Here is a 27,765-nt window from a genome sequence, read left to right as displayed (position 1 = left end):
CATGCATCTTGTCTATATGCATATAATTTATTTATTGATCTATATTATATATATTTTATATATTAAAAAATCTAATCTTCAAGAGACAAGTTGAAACCAAACCTCAAAATATTAGGTAGAAGATTTATTGGGTGCTCAGGAAGACCATCAATCTACTTATATACAATTAAGCTCTGTATTTTGTTTACATAGTGATTTTTCTCAAAACAAAATATTTCACTTATGGAACACTCGCACTGAGCTTTATATTTTATTTCAAATTTCAAAAAATATTGCTTTAACTAGAGCATACTTCCATTCTCCAAGTAATCTGGAACAGAACAATACGAATACACTTCAAAACCAGCATTTCTTGAGAGCTATGGCAGTGAAGATAAAACTACAAGAAAAACATCTATGAAACTGTCATCGTCTAACCCCAGCTGGCAAGTAAGCACCACACAGCCACTCGCTCACTCCCCACCCCCACCCCCCGCAGTGGGATGGGGGAGAGAATCGAGGGGGGAAAAAAAAAAAAAAATAGTAAAACTCATGGGTTAAGATAAAGTGTCGTGGTTTAACCCCAGCCAGCAACTAAACACCACGCGGCCGCTCACTCACTCCCCCCCACCCAGTGGGATGGGGGAGAAAATCGGGAAAAGAAGCAAAACCCGTGGGTTGAGATAAGAACGGTTTAATAGAACAGAAAAGAAGAAACTAATAATGATAATGATAACACTAATAAAATGACAACAGCAATAATGAAAGGATTGGAATGTACAAATGATACGCAGTGCAATTGCTCACCACCCGCCGACCGACACCCAGCCAGTCCCCCGAGCGGCGAATCCCTGCCCCCCACTTCCCCGTTTCTGTACTGGATGGGACGTCACATGGTATGGAATACACCGTTGGCCAGTTTGGGTCAGGTGCCCTGGCTCTGTCCTGTGCCAACTTCTTGTGCCCCTCCAGCTTTCTCACTGGCTGGGCATGAGAAGCTGAAAAATCCTTGACATTAGTCTAAACACTACTGAGCAACAACTGAAAACATCAGTGTTATCAACATTCTTCGCTCTGAACTCAAAACATAGCACTGTACCAGCTACTAGGAAGACAGTTAACTCTATCCCAGCTGAAACCAGGACAGTATCCACCCCTTATTCTATACCATTGACGTCATGCACAGTTCCCATACCTTTAGTTACATCCTGATCAATCATCACCTTTCCATCTCTTTAAGACATATGAGCAATGATATATATATATGTATACACACACAGAGATATCATTCCTTTAGTTCATGGGTCATGTTCATAAAATGTTCATTGAGTTCATTTAGTTTCCGACTCTGGGCTCCATCTGTCATACCAGTCTTTCTGGGCAGGAGGGATGGTGCAAAGTCCTCTCAGTCGGTAGAGCAGAATTGGGCTTCAGTGCAGTGTGACAAGCAGGTGACATTTGGCGCAGCAGGAGGATGGTGTGCACCGTTGGATTGTTGCATGCTGGAGTCAGTTCTGGTTCCATCACTACTGCGCTTTGCTCAGTTTTATCACAGTTCTTTTCTTGCTTGATCTAAGTGATTCTTACTATAGTACTATGGATATAGCACATAATTATAGTAAGGATAATATACAGTAGCAGGGTTATATAGCAACTAATATACAGTTTAATTCTGGCTGTTCTCACCTAAAATTAAATCCCCTTGAGGCACACATCGGACTTCCCCATCTTTTCGCATCACCCACCAAGTGCACCCAGGCCCTTGAGCAAAAGCAATTCCACGAATGGGTTTACCTTTGCCTGAGGCAGGAGTAACCCAGACTGTCTTCCCTAACATATTTTTTATGTGCACTACAGGGACTTTATCCCCTTCTACAGTATGTAAAAATTCCGACTGGGCAGGGCCACCCCGATTGGCAGATCCTCTGGTGTTGACTAACCAGGTGGCTTTTGCTAAATGTGTATCCCAATGTTTGAAAGTTCCACCCCCCATTGCTCTCAATGTAGTCTTTAACAGTCCATTGTATCGCTCAATTTTCCCAGAGGCTGGTGCGTGATAGGGGATATGATACACCCACTCAATGCCATGCTCTTTGGCCCAGGTGTCTATGAGGTTGTTTCGGAAATGAGTCCCGTTGTCTGACTCAATTCGTTCTGGGGTGCCATGTCGCCACAAGACTTGCTTTTCTAGGCCCAGGATAGTGTTCCGGGCGGTGGCATGGGGCACAGAATATGTTTCCAGCCATCCAGTGGTTGCTTCCACCATCGTGAGCACATAGCGCTTGCCTTGGCGAGTTTGTGGGAGTGTGATATAGTCAATCTGCCAGGCTTCTCCATATTTATATTTCAGCCATCGCCCTCCATACCACAGGGGCTTTAACCGCTTGGCTTGCTTAATTGCAGCACATGTTTCACATTCATGGATAACCTGTGCAATAGTGTCCATGGTCAAGTCCACCCCTCGGTCACGAGCCCATCTATATGTTGCATCTCTTCCCTGATGGCCTGAAGTATCATGGGCCCACCGAGCCATAAATAGCTCACCCTTATGTTGCCAGTCCAGGTCCACCTGAGCCACTTCAATCTTGGCAGCCTGATCCACCTGTTGGTTGTTTTGATGTTCTTCAGTGGCCTGACTCTTGGGTATGTGAGCATCTACATGACGTACTTTTACAACCAGATTCTCTAGCCGGGATGCAATATCTTGCCACAGTGCGGCAGCCCAGATGGGTTTACCTCTGCGCTGCCAGTTGCTCTGCTTCCATTGCTGTAGCCACCCCCACAGGGCATTTGCCACCATCCATGAGTCAGTATAGAGATAGAGCACTGGCCACTTTTCTCTTTCAGCAATATCTAATGCTAGCTGGATGGCTTTCACTTCTGCAAACTGACTCGATTCACCTTCTCCTTCAGCAGTTTCTGCAACTTGTCGTGTAGGACTCCACACGGCAGCTTTCCACCTCCGATGCTTTCCCACGATGCGACAGGATCCGTCAGTGAACAGGGCATATTGCCTCTCATTTTCTGGCAGTTTATTATACAGCGGGGCCTCTTCAGCACGTGCCACCTCCTCCTCTGGCGACATTCCAAAATCTTTGCCTTCTGGCCAGTCCGTGATCACTTCCAAAATTCCTGGGCGACTGGGGTTTCCTATGCGAGCCCGTTGTGTGATCAGTGCAATCCACTTACTCCACGTGGCATTGGTCGCGTGATGTGTAGAGGAGACCCTCCCTTTGAACATCCAGCCCAGCACTGGCAGTCGGGGTGCTAAGAGGAGCTGTGTTTCAGTACCAACAACTTCTAAGGCAGCTTGAACTCCTTCATATGCTGCCAATATCTCCTTTTCAGTTGGAGTATAGCGAGCCTCGGATCCTCTGTATCCCCGACTCCAAAACCCCAGGGGTCGGCCTCGGGTCTCCCCAGGTGCTTTCTGCCAGAGGCTCCAGGTAGGGCCATTCTCCCCAGCTGCAGTATAGAGCACATTTTTAACTTCTTGTCCTGTCCGGACTGGTCCAAGGGCTACTGCGTGAACAATCTCCCGTTTAATTTGTTCAAAGGCTTGTTGTTGCTCAGGGCCCCATTGAAAATCATTCTTCTTTCGGGTCACTTGATAGAGAGGGCTTACAATCAGACTGTAATTTGGAATATGCATTCTCCAAAACCCCACGACACCTAAGAAGGCCTGTGTTTCCTTTTTATTAGTTGGTGGAGACATAGCTGCTATTTTGTTAATCACATCCATTGGGATCTGACGACGCCCATCTTGCCATTTTATTCCTAAAAACTGGATCTCCCGTGCAGGTCCCTTGACCTTACTTTCTTTTATGGCAAAACCGGCTTTCAGAAGGATTTGGATTATTTTCTTCCCTTTCTCAAAGACTTCTTCTGCCGTGTTGCCCCATACGATGATGTCATCAATGTATTGCAGGTGTTCCGGAGCTTCACCTTTTTCCAGTGCAGTCTGGATTAGTCCATGGCAAATGGTGGGGCTGTGTTTCCACCCCTGGGGCAATCGATTCCAAGTGTACTGGACACCCCTCCAAGTAAAGGCAAATTGTGGACGACACTCTGCTGCCAGAGGGATTGAGAAAAACGCATTAGCAATGTCAATTGTAGCATACCACTTGGCTGCCTTTGACTCTAGTTCGTATTGAAGTTCTAGCATATGTGGAACGGCAGCACTCAGTGGTGGCATAACTTCATTCAGGCCGCGATAGTCAACTGTTAGTCTCCACTCCCCATTAGACTTTCGCACGGGCCATATGGGACTATTAAAAGGTGAGCGAGTTTTGCTGATCACTCCTTGGCTCTCCAGTTGGCGAATCAACTTGTGGATGGGAATCAGAGAGTCTCGGTTGGTGCGATATTGCCGCCGGTGCACCGTCGTGGTAGCAATTGGTACTTGTTGTTCTTCAACCCTCAGCAACCCCACAATCGAAGGGTCTTGAGAGAGACCAGGCAGGGTAGACAGCTGTTCCGTGCCCTCCGTCTCCAAGGCAGCTATACCAAAAGCCCATCGATACCCCTTTGGGTCCTTAAAATACCCTCTCCTGAGATAGTCTATGCCAAGGATGCACGGAGCCTCTGGACCAGTCACAATGGGGTGTTTCTGCCATTCATTCCCAGTTAGGCTTACTTCAGCTTCCAATACAGTTAACTCTTGGGATCCCCCTGTCACACCAGAAATACAAATGGGTTCTGCCCCTTCATAACTTGATGGCATTAAAGTACACTGTGCGCCGGTGTCTACTAGAGCCTTATACTCCTGTGGGTCTAACGTGCCAGGCCATCGAATCCACACAGTCCAATAGACCCGGTTATCCCTTTCCTCCACCTGGCTGGAGGCAGGGCCCCTCTAATTCTGGTCAGAGTATCCAGTATTCACTTCTCGTAAAATTGGCTCAGAAGTCCCTTCAAGAGGATCAGAAATAAGATCAGCCCTTCTACTCTGTTTGGAAACCGGAGCGGCATTTTTCCTGGTAGAATCCCCTTTTGTGGTGTTTTTTCCTCGCAGCTCACGTACCCGTGCATTTAGGACCGAGGTAGGTTTTCCATCCCATTTCCTCATGTCCTCTCCATGATCACATAAGTAAAACCACAGGGCACCTCGCGGTGTGTACCTTCTATATTCTCTCTCTTGGGCAGAGGAGCGCTCACTCCTAATAGCTGAGACATTGGTCCTTACAGGTGGGCAACAGGACATCTCCTCTTTGAATTGCTGGAAATCCTCGGACAGCTTCTCCACAGCCGAAATGCAGGCTTGTAGGGAGGAGGAGAGATTTTCTTCGTATTGACGGAGTTGGCGAGCCACTTCATCCACTGTCGGTGCCTCTTCGTCTTTCCAGGTCATTATTGCCAGTGAGTTGGCATAGGACGATGGTGCGCTCCGTACAAACTTCCGCCACATGGGTCGTGTGCATTGGACTTCGTCTGGATCTTTGGGTAATTGTGGGTTGTCCGGATCATGATGAATTGTCTCTAGCACAGCTAATTCCCTCAGATATTGGATACCTTTTTCCATGGTTGTCCACTTGCTTGATTGACATATAACATCTTCCTTAAAGGGGTACCTTTCCTTCACACTTGACAGGAGTCGCCTCCAGAGGCTGATGGCTTGTGTCCCTCTTCCAATTGCCTTGTCAATGCCACCTTCCCTGGCAAGCGATCCCAGCTGCTTGGCTTCCCTACCTTCTAATTCCAAGCTATTAGCCCCATTGTCCCAGCATCGGAGGAGCCAGGTGATAATATGCTCACCTATACGGCGGCCAAAATCTTTTCGCATATCCCGCAGCTCACTCAAGGATAGGGACCGGGTTATTACCTCTGGTTCTGCCTCTTCCTCCTGTTCCCGTGATGACCCTGGTTCGCCTTCATCCTTCGCTAAGCGAACTGATTTTTTTGTATATTTCTTTTTCTGTACGGGGGCAACTGATACTGGTGCAGGTTGGTCCGCTGGTTCAGTTGCAGTACCGCTCGCCGGGTCTTGGATAACCGCAGTGCCTGTTGCCAAGGTTTGGGTAGCTGCTGTGCTCGTTGCTGGGGCTGGAGGGACCTCAGTGCCCGTTGCCGAGGTTTGGGTAGCTGCCATGCTCATTGCCGAGGCTGGAGGGGCTGCAGTGCCTGTCGCTGAGGTTTGGATAGCCACAGTGCTCATCGTTTTGTTGTTAGGTCCAGAGACCTTCTCTTCCCCTTGAGGGTACTGAGTGGTGTCGAACAGGGCTCGATAGGCATGGGCCAGGCCCCAGCACGTTGCAGTAATTTGTATCTCTCTGGAGCTGCCGGGGTGACAGCATACCTTTTCCAAATATTTTACTAGTTCTTCTGGATTCTGCACTTGTTCAGGGGTGAATTTCCAAAACACTGGAGGTGCCCACTTTTCTAGGTACTTGCCCATACTACCCCACACACCCTGCCACTCATAATTATCCAGCCTTGGGGCAGATCTCTGGGTGATTTTCTTAAATAGTTGTTTAACCTTAAATGAGAGCTGAACCACATTCAGAAGCATGCTAATTCCTAGCAGTAGGGCTAGGACCGTGCTGGTCCCAACATCCCAAGAGTATTCAAATTTTTCAAAATTCTCAAACACCATTGTAACTGGACTGAAGGAGAAAGGAGAGGGGAAGAAAGGTATCCCACCCATAGACTGGTTTTCCAAGGAGGAAAGGTAAATGGTATAATTATTAATAGTTTCCCACAGATGGCTTCCACAGTATAAAGGTGACAATGCTGGGTGCAAGTACCGGATTAATCCCACAGCCGACGACTTTATCATACCATAAACCAGTGTTATACAATACATCAAAGCGAAAACCTTAATCCACCTCCCACGGATGATAAGCAGCAGAAGAGGGACTACATACAGCAAGCGAGGTGATACATAACAGAACTTTAAAAACCAGAGCAACAACTCTAAGAACACATAAATCAACATAATGACCAGCAACTATTAGACCGATATAATGAATGCTTATAACAAATTTGTTTTAACAAGCTCTGGTCAGGTTTGTCGTTATCTCAACCCTTCGTGCCCCACGTTGGGCGCCAAAAAGGACTGTCGTGGTTTAACCCCAGCCAGCAACTAAACACCACGCAGCCGCTCACTCACTCCCCCCCACCCAGTGGGATGGGGGAGAAAATCGGGAAAAGAAGCAAAACCCGTGGGTTGAGATAAGAACGGTTTAATAGAACAGAAAAGAAGAAACTAATAATGATAATGATAACACTAATAAAATGACAACAGCAATAATGAAAGGATTGGAATGTACAAATGATACGCAGTGCAATTGCTCACCACCCGCCGACCGACACCCAGCCAGTCCCCCGAGCGGCGAATCCCCGCCCCCCACTTCCCCGTTTCTGTACTGGATGGGACGTCACATGGTATGGAATACACCGTTGGCCAGTTTGGGTCAGGTGCCCTGGCTGTGTCCTGTGCCAACTTCTTGTGCCCCTCCAGCTTTCTCGCTGGCTGGGCATGAGAAGCTGAAAAATCCTTGACATTAGTCTAAACACTACTGAGCAACAACTGAAAACATCAGTGTTATCAACATTCTTCGCTCTGAACTCAAAACATAGCACTGTACCAGCTACTAGGAAGACAGTTAACTCTATCCCAGCTGAAACCAGGACATAAAGACAGTTTAATAGGACAGAAAAGGAAAGTAAATAATAATAACAGTAATAGAATATACAAAACAGGTGATGCACAATACAATTGCTCACCACCCGCTGACCAGCCAATCCCCAAGCCGCAGTGCCCCCAGGCCAACTCCCCCCAGTCTATATACTGGGCATGACATCACATGGTATGGAATACCCCTTTGGCTCACTTGGGTCAGCTGTCCTGGCTGTGCCCCCTCCCAGTTTCTTGTGCACCCCCAGCCTCTGCTGGCAGGGCAGTATGAAAAGCTGAAAAGTCCTTGACTTAGTGTAAACACTGCTTAGCAACAACTAAAACATCAGCGTGTTATCAACATTATTCTCACCCTAAATCCAAAACACAGCACTGTACCAGCTACGAGGAAGAAAATTAACTTTATTCCAGCTGAAACCAGGACACAAACATTTCCAAATATCACCTCATGGAAATCTTGGTAAAGGAAAACAGGCTGGTGAAAACCAAAATGGACCTTGCTGTTGCTGCTAACATTCCAGTAATGCCTGCCCAACAAACAGGGCTATTTTTATTTTGTTTAAATCAAAATTATTCTGGACAGCAATAGGATACAGTGATGGAAGAGAGAAAGATGTAAGCATAAAAACCCACAGACTCAGCCATGTCAAAATACCATCTTTGATTACAAATAGTGCTACTTTAAACATGTGGAAGTAATAGAACTGGAAGCATAAACCTCTTCATTTGTAAAAGAAAAACCATGAAGAATTAATCAAGTACAAATGAAAGGATAATCTGCAGGAAAATGTGGTAGGTTATCATGTTTTGTGCAACAAAATGCTTCCACTACATTTTTTTTTTTTCTTTTTGTGTTCTGATGGGGGGAGGGAGTGGAATCAAGCGAATCACCAAGAATTTTACTTCACATCTTGAGATCCCTAGTGCTGCCTGAACAGAGGAATCCAGATCACTTCCCACCACCTGGGTGTTCACATGTACCCTACTGTGTGCCAGCTATTCTCTGGAATTAAGATCCCCTCTCCCTGGGCACCACACCTCAGCACTCCAATTTAACACAGGAAGGAAATCTAGAAGGAGATGTGGTGCTTTCTGTCCAAGTCTCCGACCTGGACAACTCTACAATGAGGAGGGTGAAGCACACCAGCTGTGCAGTCTTGATGTAGCCTGCAGGAGCTCCTTCACAGCGGCTAACACAAGCACGCAGCCTACGGGCAATGTGTCATGACTACTATGTATTAGCTGGAATGTGCTGCTGTACAGTTGCAAACCACATCGGAGAATCTACACAATTAACCAACTAGAAGTCAGTGTTGGCTTCATGTCTTCAGTTACTAAAATCTCTCCTTTACAAATAACAGATAAGAGTTCCTGAAAGACAAGTATTTCTCACTGGTGATTAAAAAGTCCCTTTCTTCATAAAAGAAGAAAATACTGTAATGCATTAGTAGACACCGATCCTGGTGTCTGCGTGCAAGCAATACATATTCCTACCAAACATAATGGAACTATTTGCATTTTTTTTGCAGAATTCATGACTAAATCTTTTAAGGCAAGCAAAGATGCTATCAGGTGACCCAGGTGCCAGAAGTCATCTGCACACTGCAGAAGACATGGGTTTAAGTCTCCAAAATGGTAATTCCTAATAGTAATAATGAACAAATCAGCCATGCTAGCTTAAAAATCTGACACTTGGCAATATACTTTTTTTATTATAAACACATCAATACCTTCCCTAAACGGGGTCCACTTTAAACAATTTTAAGGCTTCTATGTATTACATTTGAGAGAGACTTACTATTGTGCACACTAAGCATCCTAATTCCTCGAGGTTCAATAAAAAACAGTCTCACTTTACTTCCTTTTACTGTAAACTCTATTCCCCCCTCCCACAAGATAACACTAGTAAAGGATATTTCTAAGGGAAGGTGCAGTGATCCATCAGGCCAAATACCACATGAGAAAATGCAGATTACTAAAGTCAATGTCTTAGCAATTAATATAAACACATTGCCTGAGTAAAGGCCAATAGGAGCTACAAATATATGAATCTTCTCTGAAGAGAAAATATTCTGTGCTTCAGATACGTTGTTAAATGAATGAGTTCATCCAATGATATCCCTGCTAATTCAAAACACAAATCAATTTAGTAACAATAGTTTTAGAGAACATTTTATAAGGGTTCTGTAAATTAGAGGTACTACACTGGAAGGAGTTATTTTGTCAATCTTTTTTATAAGCAATCATGACAAAAGGACCTAAAGATTTGGGGATATGGATTCTCTTAAGCTCTTAAAAAAGTCTGAACATTTTATCTACAAGTATCCTGGACTTTGTACTTGCAGAACTGGCTTGACACTCTACCAAGAACAAGCTACATAATCTTTCAAATGAAATAAAACTTTATTTACACATTCCTCTCATTTTGCTGGTTCTGGCTCAAATTTCAAATCATATATAATTAGGAATATTAAGAATTAAATGAAAAAGAGCTGATGTTTCAATTTCTGATAAAAAAACCTGGATATGTAACAGAAAGCTTGTATTCATTTTCTATAGCTGAAAGTTTCATTTTGGTTATGAAACGCTCAGGCAACTAACCTTTCAGTGAACTGAAATTTAATTAAGCTATTTCATTCAATTCAATCAAAATCCTATGAGGAAGTTAACTTTCTGATCTACAAATGCACAAATATTTAAGGGAATTACCATTTTATTGATGATGCAGAAGATGAGAAAAAAAAGTATTGAATACTGCATTCCTGCATTTATCTCAGAATGAAGACCATTTATATTTCATGCATAGTGACCAAAATTCTATTTCCTGGGTCAGTTTTACATTTAAACAAATTAACTTGCAGAAGGTATTTATAGGAATGAAATATATACACAAATGAGTATTATTATAACCTTCATTAAAAAGACCATCACATGTTAAACCCAGATGTCCCTCCCTTCCATACTCAACAGCTCTCAGTTCTTAAAAAGTAGAATCAAAAGGGGTTGAAATACCTACTTCCCCAAACAGACTGCCCACGAACAAGCAGCTATTGCATGCCTCTCCTCTTTTCACTGTCCTCCAGCTGAGTCACACTTTGTCCCATCCTTTGTCCAGCAACAGCAAACATCAGCAAAACAACATCAACTAAACAACATCAGCAAACACCTCTTCAGCCTGCAAACACAATCTACTTGTCTCTTTACTTTCTATCTCAGAGTTTTCAAGTAACTCTTACTTCTTGGGATAGAGCTTTACATTATCTTTACAAGTAGGTTACACCGAATCTTAGACCTCCCTTCTCTTTAGATTTAGGCCAGACCCCTTTGCATCCAGATAAAGCTTCTTTTGAGAATTGTAGAGAGTGTATGAGGATTCATTCCTACCTCCCATCAATATTTTCTTACCTATGCCTAGAACACTGCTGAACAAAACTTACCTTTTGTGTCTTCTTTGACATCCAAAGCAGGTGCTTTGGTCTCTTCCTAGTTTCTTTTTGAGTCTTCTCCAAATTGAGTTGTAAGGCTTTCAAGTCAAAACCGAGTTTGAGTTTTCTTTTCTGCAGAAAATCCTCAAACCCTCCTCTGCTTTTTGTTCCCTCTGTGCCTTCTTGCACTGATCACCTGCTCCCCAGAGGTGAACATATTTACTAGGGGTTGGCTAAACCCACAGGTTCAAGCAATGTATTAAATATGCAGACACTAGTTAACTCTTTCTGAATCACTACAAGATTTACATACTGTTTTACTATGCTCCTAAGCTAGAGTAAAAATTTTTTATACCAAGTTCCAATATATTCCAAATATCATAAACTTCAATATTTATTTTCTTGAGATAATCTCAAATGGTTTTCCAAATACAAGTGTCATCATCCGTACTAGTGAGATAAAGGAACAGATTCAGGAAACACTTAAAGCCTGGAACCAAGATTCTGAGCTGCTGCAAGAGCCCTTTTTCATACATCTACAATGCAATACATGCAGATAGCACAGGTGAAGTCCCCAAAGTAGGATCATACTTAGTCTTAGATCAAAAAGCCCTGCCACTCAATTGAGCTAATTAGCTGGGAGACAGGAGTATACTTGCTGTTTTCATTCTAGTTTGTAATTAGCATGACACCGACACCCCCCCACCACCACCACCACCCCCTCTAGTTCAATGAGAAACATTTTACAAGATGGGCATGTCTGGAAAGGGCAACTTTCAGAGCAAGGACAGAACTTGGTCCCGCTTGACTCCAGGTCTCTTCCCCTATCGGAAGAAAATTATCTGACAGCTTTTAATAATGCATATACTCTATTTTAAAAATAATATTTCCAGTTTGCATTTTAATTCATATTGATAAATTCTGTATTTCCCAGAGAAAAAAAATAATGTGAAGAAAGGTGTGAAAATAAGCTTCTCTGTAGAGCTCTACGATTTCCTTCCCATTATCTCTCACAGAGAAAAGATTATACATCTTGCATAGACAGAACTTTGGTCCTCATGCTGTAAGAACATTAGTCAATTAGCAAGAGAGAGTCTCATTTTTGGGGAAGGCATTGTGCTTCTAATCATAATCCAGTATCCATTCCTCTACCCTTCTGCCACTTACTTAATGTAGGGGTGGGGAACAATTTTCTCACTTAGGGCAGCTAAGTATTTACAATTATTAACTTTTGAGGATGACGCATTAAAATACACTGTAACATTATTAGAATAACGTGAAAGATAAATGACTCATCATTACTGTACTCATCTTGTGTTTGTGCTTTCCTTCCCGCTACTCACAGATGTTATCAGCTCACAGTATGTACATGCATAACACAGAGAGCTGTCTTTATGCTCACCTGCAAGTCAGTTTAAAATGACAGGCCTCATTTGACCATAAACCATATAAATGAAGTTCCAGGCCACATCTGGCCCACAGGCTGTAGTTTCATCTACTCTGCTGTAGTGTTTTTCTGCTGCTTGGAGCAGCAGGAAAGGACAACGATTTAGAGGCAATAACCCCTGGGTGGATCATGGAGGACTAATCCATCCCGTACTATTCCTTTTTGAAAAGTTATATGCCATTCCATATGATTTCAGAACATCTTACATGAGGGCACAATATCCAAAATAGACAAAAAGATTTTGCTGTTAGAATGTTCTGACTTCATTAGTGGAACAAAGAGGAGTATTTAAATGACAGCCCAAAAGCTAGGGGAAACTTGTGTCACTACAAGAGCAGCCAGAGGCACAGTATCAGAAATGAGTGTCACAGAGAAGTTGTGTTTCTGTTGTATATGACAAAGTACTAAATAAAGCTAGGAGAGAGATGTTGGGCAGAGAACTCTGGCAGCAGTTAACTGCTATTCCTCTTTTCGTTTTGCCATTTAAACATAAAAAGGGTAGTACAAACAAATACACTGTCAAAATGGAGCAAGTATCAAGTTATTCCCCATTACAGGAGCAATATTATACTTACTGAGGCAGCAATGAATCTCTAATGAGAGACAGAAGCTTGCTGTTTGAGTCAGGGCTCTCCCCTTTCTCCTCAGCCATGACCTCATGGTTTAAAAGCAGTGATGTGGTTTCTGAGAGCAACCGCAAGCTGAAGAGTCTCCATTCCACTTGAAAATAAAGGTGCCAAGAATGTGACCACACTGAAGTCTAATTAAAACAAAATGTGGAATTCATGGAAACTGTAGTTGATGTGGCCATATACTTACCATTCTGACTGTGGACCAAAGAAACTAGTGGTGGGAAGATACAGTCTTCAACCTAAAACAGAGAAGTAGAAAGATCTGGTTTAAATTATTCAAAAAAAATAGAATAGAGATACACTATCATCTATGTTTATTCCACTGCTAGAGCCCTTAAAGAGGGCTGGAATGATCATGGAAATTCATCCATAATCACTCTCACAAAGCAACCAAGTTCCCTTTTCTCTGGTAACTTGTCATAAAGTTACAGACAGTAATGTACTTTTACATATAAAACAACAGTAACTTTGATATAATTCATTGAGAGTGAATTGTAATTTTAAATACAGAATTCAGTGCAGATGTCAGATATTAAGAAAAAAGAGTATTAGAATATCTATTAATCCTGATGCTTTAATCCATAAACAAACCATCAAATAGAGTTCAGAAGAAACATCCTCCTAAAACAAACCTGCGTAGAACTAAAATACATCAGGAAAGATGTACTACCTCTAATGAAATACCCTTAAGCTTAGTAAAGAGTCTTGATAAAATTTTAAATTCTACCATTCTGGTAATACACAGTCTTCCATTAAAATTTAAATTAACAGACTTAAGATTTGAAACATGAGAAAAAATAATCCAGTCAACTCTTTATGGTCCATGAGTGTATTGTTACAATTAATCATCTGTCGCAGGACTAGTCAGCTTAGTTCCATCCGAAATCAACTTATGGCGAACTAGGCTATAACTCAGTTTTATATATCTAATATTACAAAAATAGTGTATTATTAGTATTCTCTATAAAAGAATGAATTGCTAAGTCTTAAGTCATTGGTAAAATACAGCTTATTTAGACAGGACATGCTTTTTTTTGTGGAAGGGATGGATGGACAGCCCTAAAATTTTTAAGTATGCATCATGGATACACAGCTTGTCCTTGGATTTATTTATACAGATAAAATTACTGTGTAGTTTCTCACTATGCCATGGACAGGATTGGGTGTAACAAGCCTGTATTACAATCCCCCATGTGTTTTCTTTTAGTGATTAATAGTGGAAGATAGAATTTCTCTAGATTTATGCAGCTACTAAGCTATTAAGAAACATCTATAGAAGCTGGAAGTATATATGAAAAGGGGTCACTAAATGAAGTTACCATCTAGTCAGCAATAACTACAATTAGCAACTATTTCACTGCTAGTTGGTGGTCTCTGTTAAATGAATCTCTGACATTAAGGGATTAATTTAGTCCAGCTTTTTTTCCACTTCTGAAAAAACTACCAAAAGTGCCTTTGTTACATTCTTAATTACATACTTTGTTACATACATAAAAGAGGTAAAGGACTCTGCCCGAGGTATGGAAGTCAAACTACTCTTGCAAGTATAAATAGCCTTTACGCCTGTACAGGCAATGCTATATATCATAGATGTAGTGACTTCTGTAATACTTCATAATTCTGAAATATTTCATGGTCTTTTCACTTAATATGCAATAAGATAAATAACAGAACTACATTGCACTCCAACAACCCCATTAGTGCAGGTTTCTGAACTGTTCAACAAATGGTAATTTATCACTTATAACACACCTGTGAGGTAGGATTAAAAAAAAAAAAAGTATGTACTTAAGGTTTTTCAGTCCAAAAAACCAGTTCAAACTACTGCAATGCTTCTCAAATGAAGAGGCACATTTAAGTGGTAAATTAAAGATGTGAGACAGAAAAGAGACAAAAAAGCAGCTCTTGATTGTCTGAAGCAATGTAGGGACTCAGAATATTATGAATCACTCAGCAGCAGCAGCAGCAGCATTGACTCAGACTGATACCAATTAAGATGGCAGTATACAGCAGCATAATGCAACTCCAGTTTCTAAAACTTCAAATCTTCTTTCACTTTCACCTAGTATTAACAGTAGTCTTTCCACATTAGCAAATGTAGTTAAACCAGTCATCTTTTCTAAGATAAACAGGTTTTAAATTCTCATTGCAAAGAAGGTTCTTTAGGTCTTGAATAATTGCGGTAGCTTTTTCTGACCTTTTCCAACATGAACCTCAATTTTGGCAAACTGTTTAGAATGGAATTCTCCATAGCAGGTGTTTGCTTCACGTCAGTTTGGTGCGGTGGGGAGATCAAGTAAATGAAGCACTAATCCTATGGAAAATTATTTTGTGATGCAAGTGCATATCAGAATTCACATGCTGAAGGGAGAAGCAAGTATTAAATTGTATGTGAACCTTAAATCAGATACTTGGTAACTCTGCAACCCTCATAATCTCTCCATGCCATTGGGTCACTCTTTTTTACTAATGTGTACACAAATTTGTAAACAAGATATGAACTAAGCAAGTAATTATTGAGGTGAAATAAACTGAAGTGTAATGGTACATAAAATATTTTTAATAAATTCATCAGTGAATTGCAGAAGTTTCTGTAAGTTATGTATACAGAAGCATGGTATTAGTATTTTGGCATTTTCGAGAGGGATTGAAACAAATAGAAGAATACTCAAACAAGGGTTCTTTTTTTCTTCTTTTAAATGACTGCTGACATCTACATGGAATCAAATCTCCATATACGCATGAAGGTAGGCAGATATTTTTCTTGTCTCAGTCTTTATCACTAAGATTGCTTACAAAAGAAAGTGAGAAATATTCTTAAAGCCTAAACAGACTAGATTGAATATGACCATAGCTATATCTGGGTTTCTACCATCTTCTAAACAGCCAGTTTAGATACCCAGTTCATGATAAATCCCTAACTGCACAAAGCCACCATTGTATAATTCTGTAATGATGGCATTTAAAGGCTATGCTGCCACAACTCTGCTGTTATCAGTACCCAAAACAGGAATGAAATACTAGAAGCTTCCATACACACTATAGTCACATCTCCCAGCTATAATACACATGTACAAGACTGAACAAAAATGTAATCAAACCTGATAATCCTGTTTCTGACAACTGGAAAGGAGTCGAAAGAGTAGGAGAAATAGACCAAGCATAAAGCACAACTCTAGTTTCTAGTAAAGTAACTCTTGAGTTAAGAAACCTCGTATGCTGATGCTGTATCTGTATTTTTGCATTTAATAATGCTTACTAGCCTTTTCTCCCATATATTTGTCAAAACCTATTTTAAATGTATTTGTACATTTAGCATGTGCCAAACCTATGGCACTGAATTCCACACTTGAATTATGCCTTATGAACAGGCACTTCCTTGTTTATTTTAAAGCAGCTAACTTGATACCCACTTATTTTATGAAAACTGTTAATAATTATTTCCAATTCATCTTTCCCATGCCATTCATAATTCTATACTCTTTTTTGTTTCCAAGCTGAAGTTCTTATCTACTTAGTCCCTCCTCACATCATCAAGCTGTACTATTTCTTGTTAAGCTTCATTCCCTTTAGAAGTGAATGACCACAACTGCATTCAGTATTCAACGCTTGAGGGCACCATGGACTTACCATGGCATAGTGATGTTTTCTGCTTTTTTGTCTGATCTTCTACCAGTCATTTCTAATAATCTAGTTGTCTTTCTGATTACTGCTGAGTATAAAGCTATCATTTTCATAGAAAAATGATGCTAAAAGATCTCCAGAATAGTTGCGAGTAGTTTAGAGCCTGACACTGCATATGCATAGTTGGAATGATTTTCCCCATGTGTGTCGCTTGACATTTATCAGTATTGAATTGCATGTCATTTTATTGTCCTTTCACTCAATATCTCGAAACCTTCTGCAACTCTTCTGTCAGTTTTATTTCTCACTACTGTGAATAATTTAGTGTCAGTCAGTTCTGCCACCTCCCTATTCATTCCCTTTACTGGATTAGTTATAAATAGCATATGTTGCAACACAGATCTTTGTAAGGCACCATTCTTAATATACCTAATTTTTTTAAAACTGATCTCTATTCTCTACTTAGTAAATTTTAACTAGTTAGAAGAACTTGATCTGTCAGAGGGTAAGAGGGAAGAGCCACTGATGGATTTGAGAAGGCTTCGGTGCATGACTCTCAAATTTTTGGGAAATCCAAGTATACTGTCCAAAACCAGAACATCTGTCCCCATAATGTTCACTGACTTCTGCAAGAAAAACTCTACTAGTGATGTATGAGCACTGAGGAAAAGCTATACTCACTTTTCTACAGTATTTTATTACTTAGAAAAATCAGATCTTTTGAAAGCAAGGCACAATTTTTATAGAAATTATTCTGCAAAGTCTGTATGTTACTTTAACCCCCAAAAGAGAAAGAGAGGCAAGCTACGGTTTCAGAGTGGTTAAGTATTCACCAGCTACTAGGAGGGGCTTGAAAGAGAAAACTAATTTCAGTCCTTCTCTGCTTGTTTCCATTCTTCAGGAGATGTCAGACACAAGGCCTGCACCCTAAATAAATGAGCCTGCTTTGTTAGAAACAAACAAACATTGCCTCAGCTTTACTTAACCTCACCGTGCAAAATCCAAGCTCTACAAGTACCCACTAAAAAGCAGTTATAACACCACAAGGGCTCACAGTGGAAGGATCCAATACACTAAATCCCTATTTAGCAGGAGGTAGGCCCTCAGAATGATGATGGAGAACTAAACTTCCATTCACTTGTGGTAGACAGCAAGGATGAATTCACTGAACCTACCTTAATGTGGTTAACATTACCGACCTAAACAAATCTCTCCCTTGATTAAAACTGAGTTTCAGAGCTCTTCAAAGCAGTGCTTAAGGCCGAAGTCTTGACATTTGGTGTTACACTGGGTGGACAGAAAAAGTAAGCAGGCTTAAAGCCTGTTCCAGTAGCATTTGTGAGCCATGCTGTTCAAGTGAAAATCAGACCCCAGAATTAAACTTACATAAAGAAACCACACTACCCATTCCATGCAGCTATCATATCCAAACTCACAAGTTACTAAGCCCATTACTTTACTTCCAGGGATTTTTCTAGAGGTATCTGGTTCTTTTCAGTGTGCATATGTTTAACTTACAATTACTCAGAAGTATCATCTCCTTATCCACTATTCAAAGCAGAACATACCAAAGCAAAGACCATCCAGCTCCCAAACCCTTTTTTTCCAGTCACACGTAAGATCCACAACATCCAACATCACCGTGACATTTATTCTCATTAAAATTCCACATACAAAGTTATTGCTGAAAGTGACCATGGAATTAAGATCATGCTGCCTTCAAATTTCTTAAAGCATTTGCTAGAGGCACAGCATGCTCCTCAATGTTTTAATATTGCCGGTAATCTCTCAGAATGTAATAGAAAAAATAATCTAATGCATCTTAGAATGAACTGGGGAGAAGGATGACATTTCTTAATGTTTTTTGAAAAGTCTTCAGAACTTCAGAATCTTCATTGAGGGTTTGGCTTTAGCTTTTTTTTTTTTTTTTTTCCTTACTTCTGGGAAGAGACAGCACTGACTGGCTGACTCAATGTCAGTACAGAACTGGTTTCACAAAAAAGTCTCATTTCATGTGGATTAGCTTAATGGACAGAAAGCCACATGGGGTGTAGAATTTTAATCTACTTGAAAAGGGAAAGTGATTGAAGAAATACTGTACAATATGTTCATACACTGACAAAATTAAGGTGTCAGTGGTTAGATCAGAACAGACTGTGGATGAAGAACGCCACTGATGCTGAATCAAGAAAAGACTAAGATTAGCAGAAAAAAGCACTTGCAGAAGTTTCTAACCCTTGTGTTGTCATCTTTGGTGAAAATATTGTCAACTAGTAGATTTCCATGTCTTGCTGCTTTTCCCCTGTGTTCCCATCAAGCAACTAATCATGTTCAGGGTGCTTTTATTTTAACCTGATTTTTAAAAATAAGTTTTAAAACCTTGAGGAGGAGAATCACTGCTGACAAACTTTTGCCTCAACTAGAGAACTTTCATGCTTCGGGTAAAACATCATCTGTGCAGTATACAGATCATTTTTAGGAGCTAGTTAGAGTATAGAAAGGACTCCCATAGGAACTGCCTGCCATCATGAACCTTATCACTGCTCAAAGTGCCCTGAATTAGCATATGTCCTTTTTTCAGGCAAATAAATATGCTTAACAGAGAAAAGAAAAATGCAAATGATACAGTCAGCATGGAATTCTTCCAGTTAATTATATCTAAACCTTTACCAAAACTTGAAAATAAATATTATTATAACACTTATTATCCGAATTTAATAAATACTTTTCCAGTTTAGGTACATGGAGGAAACAGGCAGTTGGACTTGTGTCAGTTTAAGAAACCAGGGTTTATATTCCATTCCGGTCTATAGAGACTCTTCTTGATGGCCTTCATCATCATACTTGCGTACCTGAAAATCTACAGTTTTGTCAAAATTTGCCCAGTCACACTTACTGTTAGTCTTTATATCTTGTAAAAATGCACACAACTGCATGCAAAATGAAATTACTGCTCACTACTGGTTTTCATTTGAGCACTTTCAATTAATTTCCCTTGACTTTATCACACTTAGCAACATATAATAAAGCCAGTCCCCGCAGAAATGAATCTCCTTAATAACTGCCTTCAGGTTGATGGTAATCAGAAATTTGATCACCAAAAATCAATTTATTCAATTTTCTCTGTTCAAGGTACAAATACAAAGGCAAATCAAACATGAACTAAAACCCAGAACAAGCAGTTCTTTTCTTCTCAAAGTGGAAAAGAACCTGAAACATTGCTCTTAAAATCCTATTAACTTACACAATTGCCATTGCAGCTAAACTAAAACCAGAACTGAACTGAAAAATTTACTGGTTCTTCTTGCTTAATATAACCTCACTTTTTATTAAATTCATTAAACTTTATTAGAAATGCATTTAATTTCTGATTAGAGACTTTAAAGCAATGTCACAGTTGTAGTGGAAAGAATGCATCCTCTCAAGAAGGTTTTGGCCTTCCCCCCCTGCCCCCTCCATAAAATGCTGTTTGTAACCAACTGTGTCTAAACGAGCAAGCCAGGCTTCAGAAATCAGCCTCGGATACACATTTCACTCCAGTAAAAGAGTTTCCTATTAACCGTTGTTATACGTAAATATTGATCTGGAAGCTCGAACATGACTTGCTTCAACTTTCTAAAAAAGCACCAAGTTCCACTGGGTGCTGGCATTTATATTCATAGATTCCAGTCATGCTCCATGAGCAGCAATTAGAAGATATCCCTTGAGTAACAGCAATTCTAAAAATATTCTGTATGCATCACAGAAGATGAAGTACCACTTTCCTCTAAAGTAATGTATGCTGTACATTCAAGTATAATTAGCACACTAGACTTCGTAAATAGTATTAAACTAATTACTGTTTGCACCACTAGTGGCAGATGTGGTTAGAGATTATTAATTACAGTGGACAATTTCTTGAATTTAACATACCAAATACAAGGCAATTTATCCACTTTATTTTGTGTCTGAATGGCTATTTGCTGAATGTCAGGAGGGCTCTTTTAAATTAGGAAGAACTGTTATTTACGAAAATGAGTGAGGGAAGTAATAGATTTTCTTTTCTCAAAAAAAAAAAAAGCTGTTCATTGACAAGGATATAATTATTTTTAGTTAATAAATTTCAAATATATACCTATTCTAAATCAGGAAAACTATTCTACAGAAGTGGCGTGCGTCCTAAATTTACAAGCATTGCACAGGCAGAAGTTTTATCCCTAGCTACATAAGGTTAACTGATGTGCTCAGATGGATTTTAAATAAACATCTAAAACTTTCAACATATGTGACGAAGTAAACTGTTCCCCAGAAATTTACTTAAATAAAACTCACCTACTGCTAGCCAGGGGTTACTTAAAAGAGTGGGATAGTCATTCCCTGGCTTCAATATAACGTTCTGCTGAACGCAGGGATGGGAGCAGGGGAAGAAGAGTCGTAAAGCGGACCTGTCTCCTTGGTGCTATTTTTTCAGGGAAAAACCCCCAGACCATTAAAGTTCAAACAGCTAGAGGAATGTTATTTAATGTGCTGACACAAGGTATTGCAATTTCAGTAAATGTTAATGGACGCCCATAAAAAATGGTACATATTTCTGTCAATATAAGACACACTGATAACCCACAGAAGTAAAACGGTTATTTAAAAAAATTGAGGTGATTCTAGAACGATACTGTCATAATACAGTGACTTGCAGGCTGACAGGCATTTAGAGAGATATCAATAGGCATTCATACCTCAACTACATTCACATTTCTTTTCTAGAACATTGTTTGCCATATTACTTTAAAGTAAATCGAACTGTTCAGTTCTGTACTATTTCCCCTCTGACTATTAATTGGTTAGATTTTTGCGCATAAGGACTATTTTCTTGAATACCACTCTTTTGTGAGCATCAATAAAGTAAACATTAAACTTCTTTAAATTCCAATTTTTTTTTATTTTACTATTTTCATTTATTAAGATTTTATAACCTAAATACTCAACTAACACGCACACCAAATAGGATTCAACTTCTAAAACCACTTAATTTCTAAGATTACCCATTCTTATCTAGCACAATCTGTAACATCACTCATTCGTATGTATTACAATTTACTAATGTCTTTCTTGGTTTAACTGCTATATTGAGTATGCCCTTAACCTAATTCCAATACAAACACATAAATTTCAGTTTGAATTAAATGGTCACCACAGTAAGTATGGTGGGTTATATGTTTGGTGGGAATTTAGGCTCAAAAAATGCGTTGGTACAGGCTACAATCATTTGTCAAACACATTCAAACATTTCAGCCTACTGATTTGCTGACAACTGTTTCACAATGTAATTGTTCTGGCTTCAGCTAGCTTAGCTCACAGTAAATCATTTAACCAAAAACTTCAAAGAAAACAAATCTTAGTGGTGTAAGAAGCTTACAGTATATGTGCGTTTGGTAATTGAATTGCAATTTTTAGTAAGCAATCTGTTATGATTAAACAAAAGAAAAAAAACACCATAACTGCTATTGATGATCTCATCAGGAAGAGTAATGATGGAATGTGATCTTCAAGCCTCAGAGGTGGTCTTTCCAAGCTATGTTAAAAGTATAATGACAAATAAAGTGGTGAAATTTTCACTAATATATAGCAACATAGTTGCTTTAAGGCTGAAGAAAGACTTACAGAATCAAGTGTCATATTTACATGAAAATAATTTTAAAACTGCTATTTCTAAACTTTAAGGCCTTCTCATTCTCCCTCTAACTTCTCAGCTAAACATAGTAAACTGAGTCCAAATGCCTTGCTCCTTCTTTGAAAATTAAATCTCTCTATAAACAATAAGGAACCTTCCTGCCAAACAGAACCACAATACAGTTTAAGCCATATTTTAAACAGTTTCTAGATCTTCAAAACATTCTATTTATCAATGGAATTAGGCCAATTATCCTGTAACTATTTAATTTGTTGCCGTACTTACAGTCAAGCGATGGATTGTCAACAAGACAGGATGCTGTGTTACTGCTTCAAAGGTTGATAAAGTAGTCTTAATCAATTCTTCTGATGCAGCTTGGCCTATTGGTAAAAATCATCATATTTCTTTACAAAATGCAACAGTTACAATGCCTGCATGTAAAAATACTCCAATATCATAGGTTGCCTTACCTATTGCTCCATCCAAGTTTGTTTCTCCTGAATCTACGGATCTGATAAAATTCTACAGAAGAAGCAGCATTTACATTAAAATACTTTAGAAACAAAAATTAAGAAGCATAATCACTGAATAATTACACCATGGAATTATTTAAGGGACTGTGTAAATACAAAATGTTAATGTACCTACATTAGGAAACAGTCATAATAATTAAGATATGAAAGACTGAAAGCATTAATGATCTAGCTGTTACAACATAGAATGATCCAACCCCCCTGCCATGGGCAGGGGCACCATCCACTAGACCAGGTTGCTCAAGTTTGCAAGTCTGTAATGCTGCTGGACACTTAAACGTAGAGTACAGTGAGGACCATTACTCTGGCTAATGTCAGGAATGATACCATTTCCAGCTAAATGGACAGTAATTAAATGTCTTTACTGTTAACAGAAAACTGTAATTGCTTAGAAGACTTTGAACTACCTTCGACATGGCTATGTTAAAATAAATCACTAAAAAGACCAAAGACCCTCCCGAAAATGCAATTTTGCTGTTATTTGTACCATCTTTTCAATCTCCATGCATACTACACACACCATGGATACAGCTACACACAGGAGAACATACAAAAATGCATATCCTTCTATTAAAAATTACCTAAATTAGTCACCATTTTGAGGAACAGGGACAAAGAAATTATTAATAATCTGGGTTAAGTAAATGTCGTACAATTAGACCCATTATTCTTTTGCCTTTTAATCTTGATTTCACTCTTGTGCTTTCACTTCTATGCATAGCTGTTTATTTCATAGGAGATGCAAAAGACATGTTATTAACATTTGCTGAAGAAGGAAAATTCTCAGCAGAATTTATAGTATGCTCTTTTTTACTAATGCAGTATTTACTACACAGACAATTTACCATGGATAAACATCTTTCTCATTTTCAACCTGCACACATATCTATTTATTTATATGATTTAAAGCATTAAGAAAATGATGCTTGTTTTATATTTCACTATCAATTAAAATTTTGTTATTATATATTAAATCAGCAGAAATGTCTACATGGGTTTTCTTTTTCTCAGTATGTAAGAAATATCTGAAGGATTCTTCTCTAATTAAAAATACAGTTAGAAACTAATTATATATTTCATCATTTAAATGCATCTCAGAGGCAGTCATAAAAAACAACTGCTTCTATAAAAAAACTTTTATTTTCCTGATCATTTGAAGAAAATTACTAGTTATTATCTAATTAACTTGTTTTGGAAGAGAGCAAGTTATTCTGTTTGCTCATTTAAGACAGTTTCACACCTAACCATACTCTCAAGACCAATTTGGAAAAATCAATATAGCTGGTGCACAAATCATTTTGGCTACTAATGCTTATTTCCTTAATTTTATATTAGAAACACAAGCAGTAGATGTAATTATACAAAAACCAAACTATCTGGTTTTTTTAAGCAATGGAGAGGAATGGGGTGTGTATTCCACTACAGATGAGTCTGTGCCCTATGCACTCCATTAGGAGCCTACTATTGCCTGTGCCTTTGGGGCAGAGCATGTCCTCCATGTATTTCTATTCATGGCTGAAAACATGAAAGGACTGTCCCAACTCCCTCTCAATTTCTTTGCACAGCGCTACTGAAAATTGCAGTGATGATGGAAACAACTTCAAAGCAGCAAGAAAAAAAATTCTCAATGAACAACAGTTACAGGAAAATAACTACTCTTTTCCTTCCAGATACCAAGCACACATCTTTCCACTCCTAATCATTTCTTATTAAGAGTAAAATTTTTGAATAAATCAGGGAAAAAAGAAAAAAAAAAAACACAAAAAAATTGAAAGACTGACTTGCTAAAATCTTAAGACGCCTCAATTATAGCACAGTACTTTGAAAAAAGTACAAGCTGATGATCAAATGTCCCTTTATGGATGTCAGTGGGAATGCTGCTAAACACAAAATTCCAGAGTAGACTGTTGCCTGGTAGAATGGGTAGTTACTCTTCCAGAAATAATTATATTAGTCATATCATAACACAGTTATATAAAATGGATTCAAATTTGATATTTATCTTCCAGATATACTACTTCCCCTCCCTTTTTCATGCGTAAATTGAAATAGTATGTGTAAGTTCCTGAATTGCCTTGTTTGATGGAGACAGAAGCACAAGATGCAGGAAATATTCAGTAAGGTAATCTTCTCCTTGATCTGAGAGGAAAGCTGTGCTAGTGTAACTAGCCTGACTTCCTCACTCAGTAGTTCAAGCAAGCTGGAGTAACATCAAAAGAAAACTTACATTGTACCTGGTCTGCTGTAATACTGTTGACAGAAGAATTTCACCTTCTAGAAGGTTGATCCGAAACCATTAATAAATCTACTGCCTAGTTACAAATGCTTCAAAGAGATAAAGGCTTTGTAATTCAACATCTACAGTTCTAGAATTTTTTTTCTTCATCCTAATGTTAATTTTTATACAAATATTTTAGTAAAGCTAAATTAAACCCACATTTTCTTGGAATCAAGAGTCAAAGGAGAAAGAGAAGTGAATCTGAACAGTAAACTTTAATCTAGCTGTTTGTGGCGAAGCATTTCTTCATGCTATTGTGGAAGTAAACACCTAGTTGTCATTTATGAACTCAGGCACTTAAAAGTATTCGCTTAACTCTGATACACAACTTTAGACCACGCTTTTTTCTCATTTAGCAGAAACAACTGTTTTCATATGAGGAAATTACGTTACAACAGTACTACTTCATTTTTGCTATACTATCCTATGGCACAGTTAAAAAGTTCATTTTCTATTGCTAATGTCGTAAATAGGTTGTAGTTGTTAACGAGACAAATATCTTAGCTCTGTAGCTTACAATACTCAGCTTTTCATCAACTAAATACAGTGTAAAAGTACTAGCAAGAAGAAAAAGGTGACAAAAGGAAAGAATACTTTAAATATACCTTAAATTATGATCTATCTTTCATTTCTACTCATAAAATACTAGCATAAAATTCTAGAAAGAATATTCTGTGTAATTTAAAGCTAAACTTTTCTAGTCTAAAATAAAGCACGCAGGAAATTATCAGTTTATCAGGCATGTGCAGAGTTTCTTTATAATTGAACACAGGATAGCATATTTTCCCTTTGACCCAATAGATTACTACAGAAAATATTTTCTGATAATATATAAAGTTTTAAATATAATCAAAGCTTAAATTTTATATTCAGAATAAAGTTCTCTCTCCCATTTATAAATTTAATGCAATTTTATTACATTAAAATAATCCCCCAAATTTTATGTATATGTGTATTTTGTAAACAGGATTTAACTCAGATGGTTATACTCACAAGTAAGGTCCCATAGTTGAAAAGAAACTCCTCTGTGACTATCTGGGGACGAAATACCTATTTGAATTTAGCAAAAGTTGAAAAAATTACATTAAATGCATATCTTATGACCAGAAAAAGTAAAACATGTATTTCACAGCCATGTTAAAAAAAGAGAACAAAATATGTATTTTCTTCTATCATTAGAGTTGTCTTACAATGTGCAAAAATAAGGCTTATATCTTTAATGCTGTTACATAGCTGGAATACTCATCAACATCTCTACACATTAATAAGAGTTCTATTTTATCCATTCTGATCATGATCAGCAGCAATTAGATTTTGGGAAACTGCAAGAATTTGTCCTTTGTTTAACAAGGGGGGGGAAGACACGGGAATCTACCTGGGATGTCACAAGATGAAGCACTACAGGCATCATTGGAAGGCACATCTTCAGCTGTTTGGCCTGAACTGTTGATGGGTGTTTACGTCCAGAGACACTAGTTAGGGCAGTGAGAATGTCACCTACACAAAACAACATTTCAGATTGATCTAACATAATTGCTTTACTAAACAACAGCAAATGACATATAAAACATCTTTGTTCCAGTATCCTCTGTTCAAGCCCATCTTCTTCCTCCTGCCAAAAGTAGTGTTCATGTGACTGCATGATAAATTAGGCTGATCTAGCACTTTTCTTTCCTAGCTCAGTGTTCAGCCAGGCCTATTTCCTGCTCTGGCTACAGGGATAGATGTGCAAATGTGGCAAAACAGTGAGGACAGAAATATAAGGCAGGTGTAGAAGCAAAGATTAAATTACCCCTCTTGGCACGGTGGACTTACACTGGCTTTAGGTGACTACATATGCATGGAATTATACTCTTGAAAGGATGCAATTCTATTTCCAGTGAAATAAAAAGCAAATTCTCATGACTTTCAGCTGACCAAGAGCTGAGTTCACCATGATTAGTGGGTGACATAATGCTCAAGCAGTATGTTTTTCCTGCAGCATAGTACCACTGGAAGAAAGAAACAAACACCCTCCCCACGCCCTTCCAAAAGATCTCCCCACCAGCTAAGCATATACACAAGTTTAACAATGACGTCAGTGACCTAAAGCAACTGGAATTCTCCTATTCTCATAAAAAAAAAGGGTAGCAGCACGTCAATGAGAGAACTTAGTTGCCTCCATAACAAACTTCAGGCAGAATAATGAGGGAACAAAACTTTAATTGCAATAGTGAAAATTATACTTCAAAATTCACAAGAGACATGTACAAGTCAGGGAACATTATGCTAAATTTGTGTTACATTAACTATTGCCTCAGAAAAATAAGACCTCTTCTGCATGGGATAAAGAACAGAAGCAGCAGGAGAAAAGTCACAGCCTGTATGCAAAGAAGGAAAATTCTGTCCCTATAGCCGGAAAATATTAAAAGCCAAATCCTGTCTTGAAAGAACACTTAGTATATTTTTTTCCCTAACGAGAGATCTGTACAAAACTGTAAAAGGGAAATCACATAGACATTGAACAAATAAAGGATGGGATTCAGTATTTTATATGAATTTCATGCCAGAAAAGGCCCTTCCTT

The 27,765-nt window shown here is 38.9% G+C and overlaps 1 protein-coding gene across 4 annotated transcripts in view; it reads right to left on the bottom strand.

The window, feature by feature from the left end:
• ULK4 (unc-51 like kinase 4) overlaps nucleotides 1-27,765 on the bottom strand; it is a 267,671-nt gene that overhangs the window by 144,605 nt on the left and 95,301 nt on the right. For all 4 annotated transcript variants that reach the window (XM_052794377.1, XM_052794405.1, XM_052794385.1 and 1 more), the window contains 6 exons: nucleotides 26,577-26,698; nucleotides 26,195-26,251; nucleotides 22,861-22,912; nucleotides 22,676-22,770; nucleotides 13,307-13,358; nucleotides 13,063-13,207 (listed from right to left, as the gene is read on the bottom strand). In XM_052794377.1, the coding sequence (XP_052650337.1) occupies nucleotides 13,063-13,207; nucleotides 13,307-13,358; nucleotides 22,676-22,770; nucleotides 22,861-22,912; nucleotides 26,195-26,251; nucleotides 26,577-26,698 (523 nt within the window). The remainder of the gene's footprint in view (nucleotides 1-13,062; nucleotides 13,208-13,306; nucleotides 13,359-22,675; nucleotides 22,771-22,860; nucleotides 22,913-26,194; nucleotides 26,252-26,576; nucleotides 26,699-27,765) is intronic.

Source organism: Harpia harpyja, chromosome 1 (genome assembly GCF_026419915.1).
Source record: "Harpia harpyja isolate bHarHar1 chromosome 1, bHarHar1 primary haplotype, whole genome shotgun sequence".
Taxonomy (NCBI): domain Eukaryota; kingdom Metazoa; phylum Chordata; class Aves; order Accipitriformes; family Accipitridae; genus Harpia; species Harpia harpyja.
This window is presented reverse-complemented; position numbering and strand designations above follow the sequence as displayed.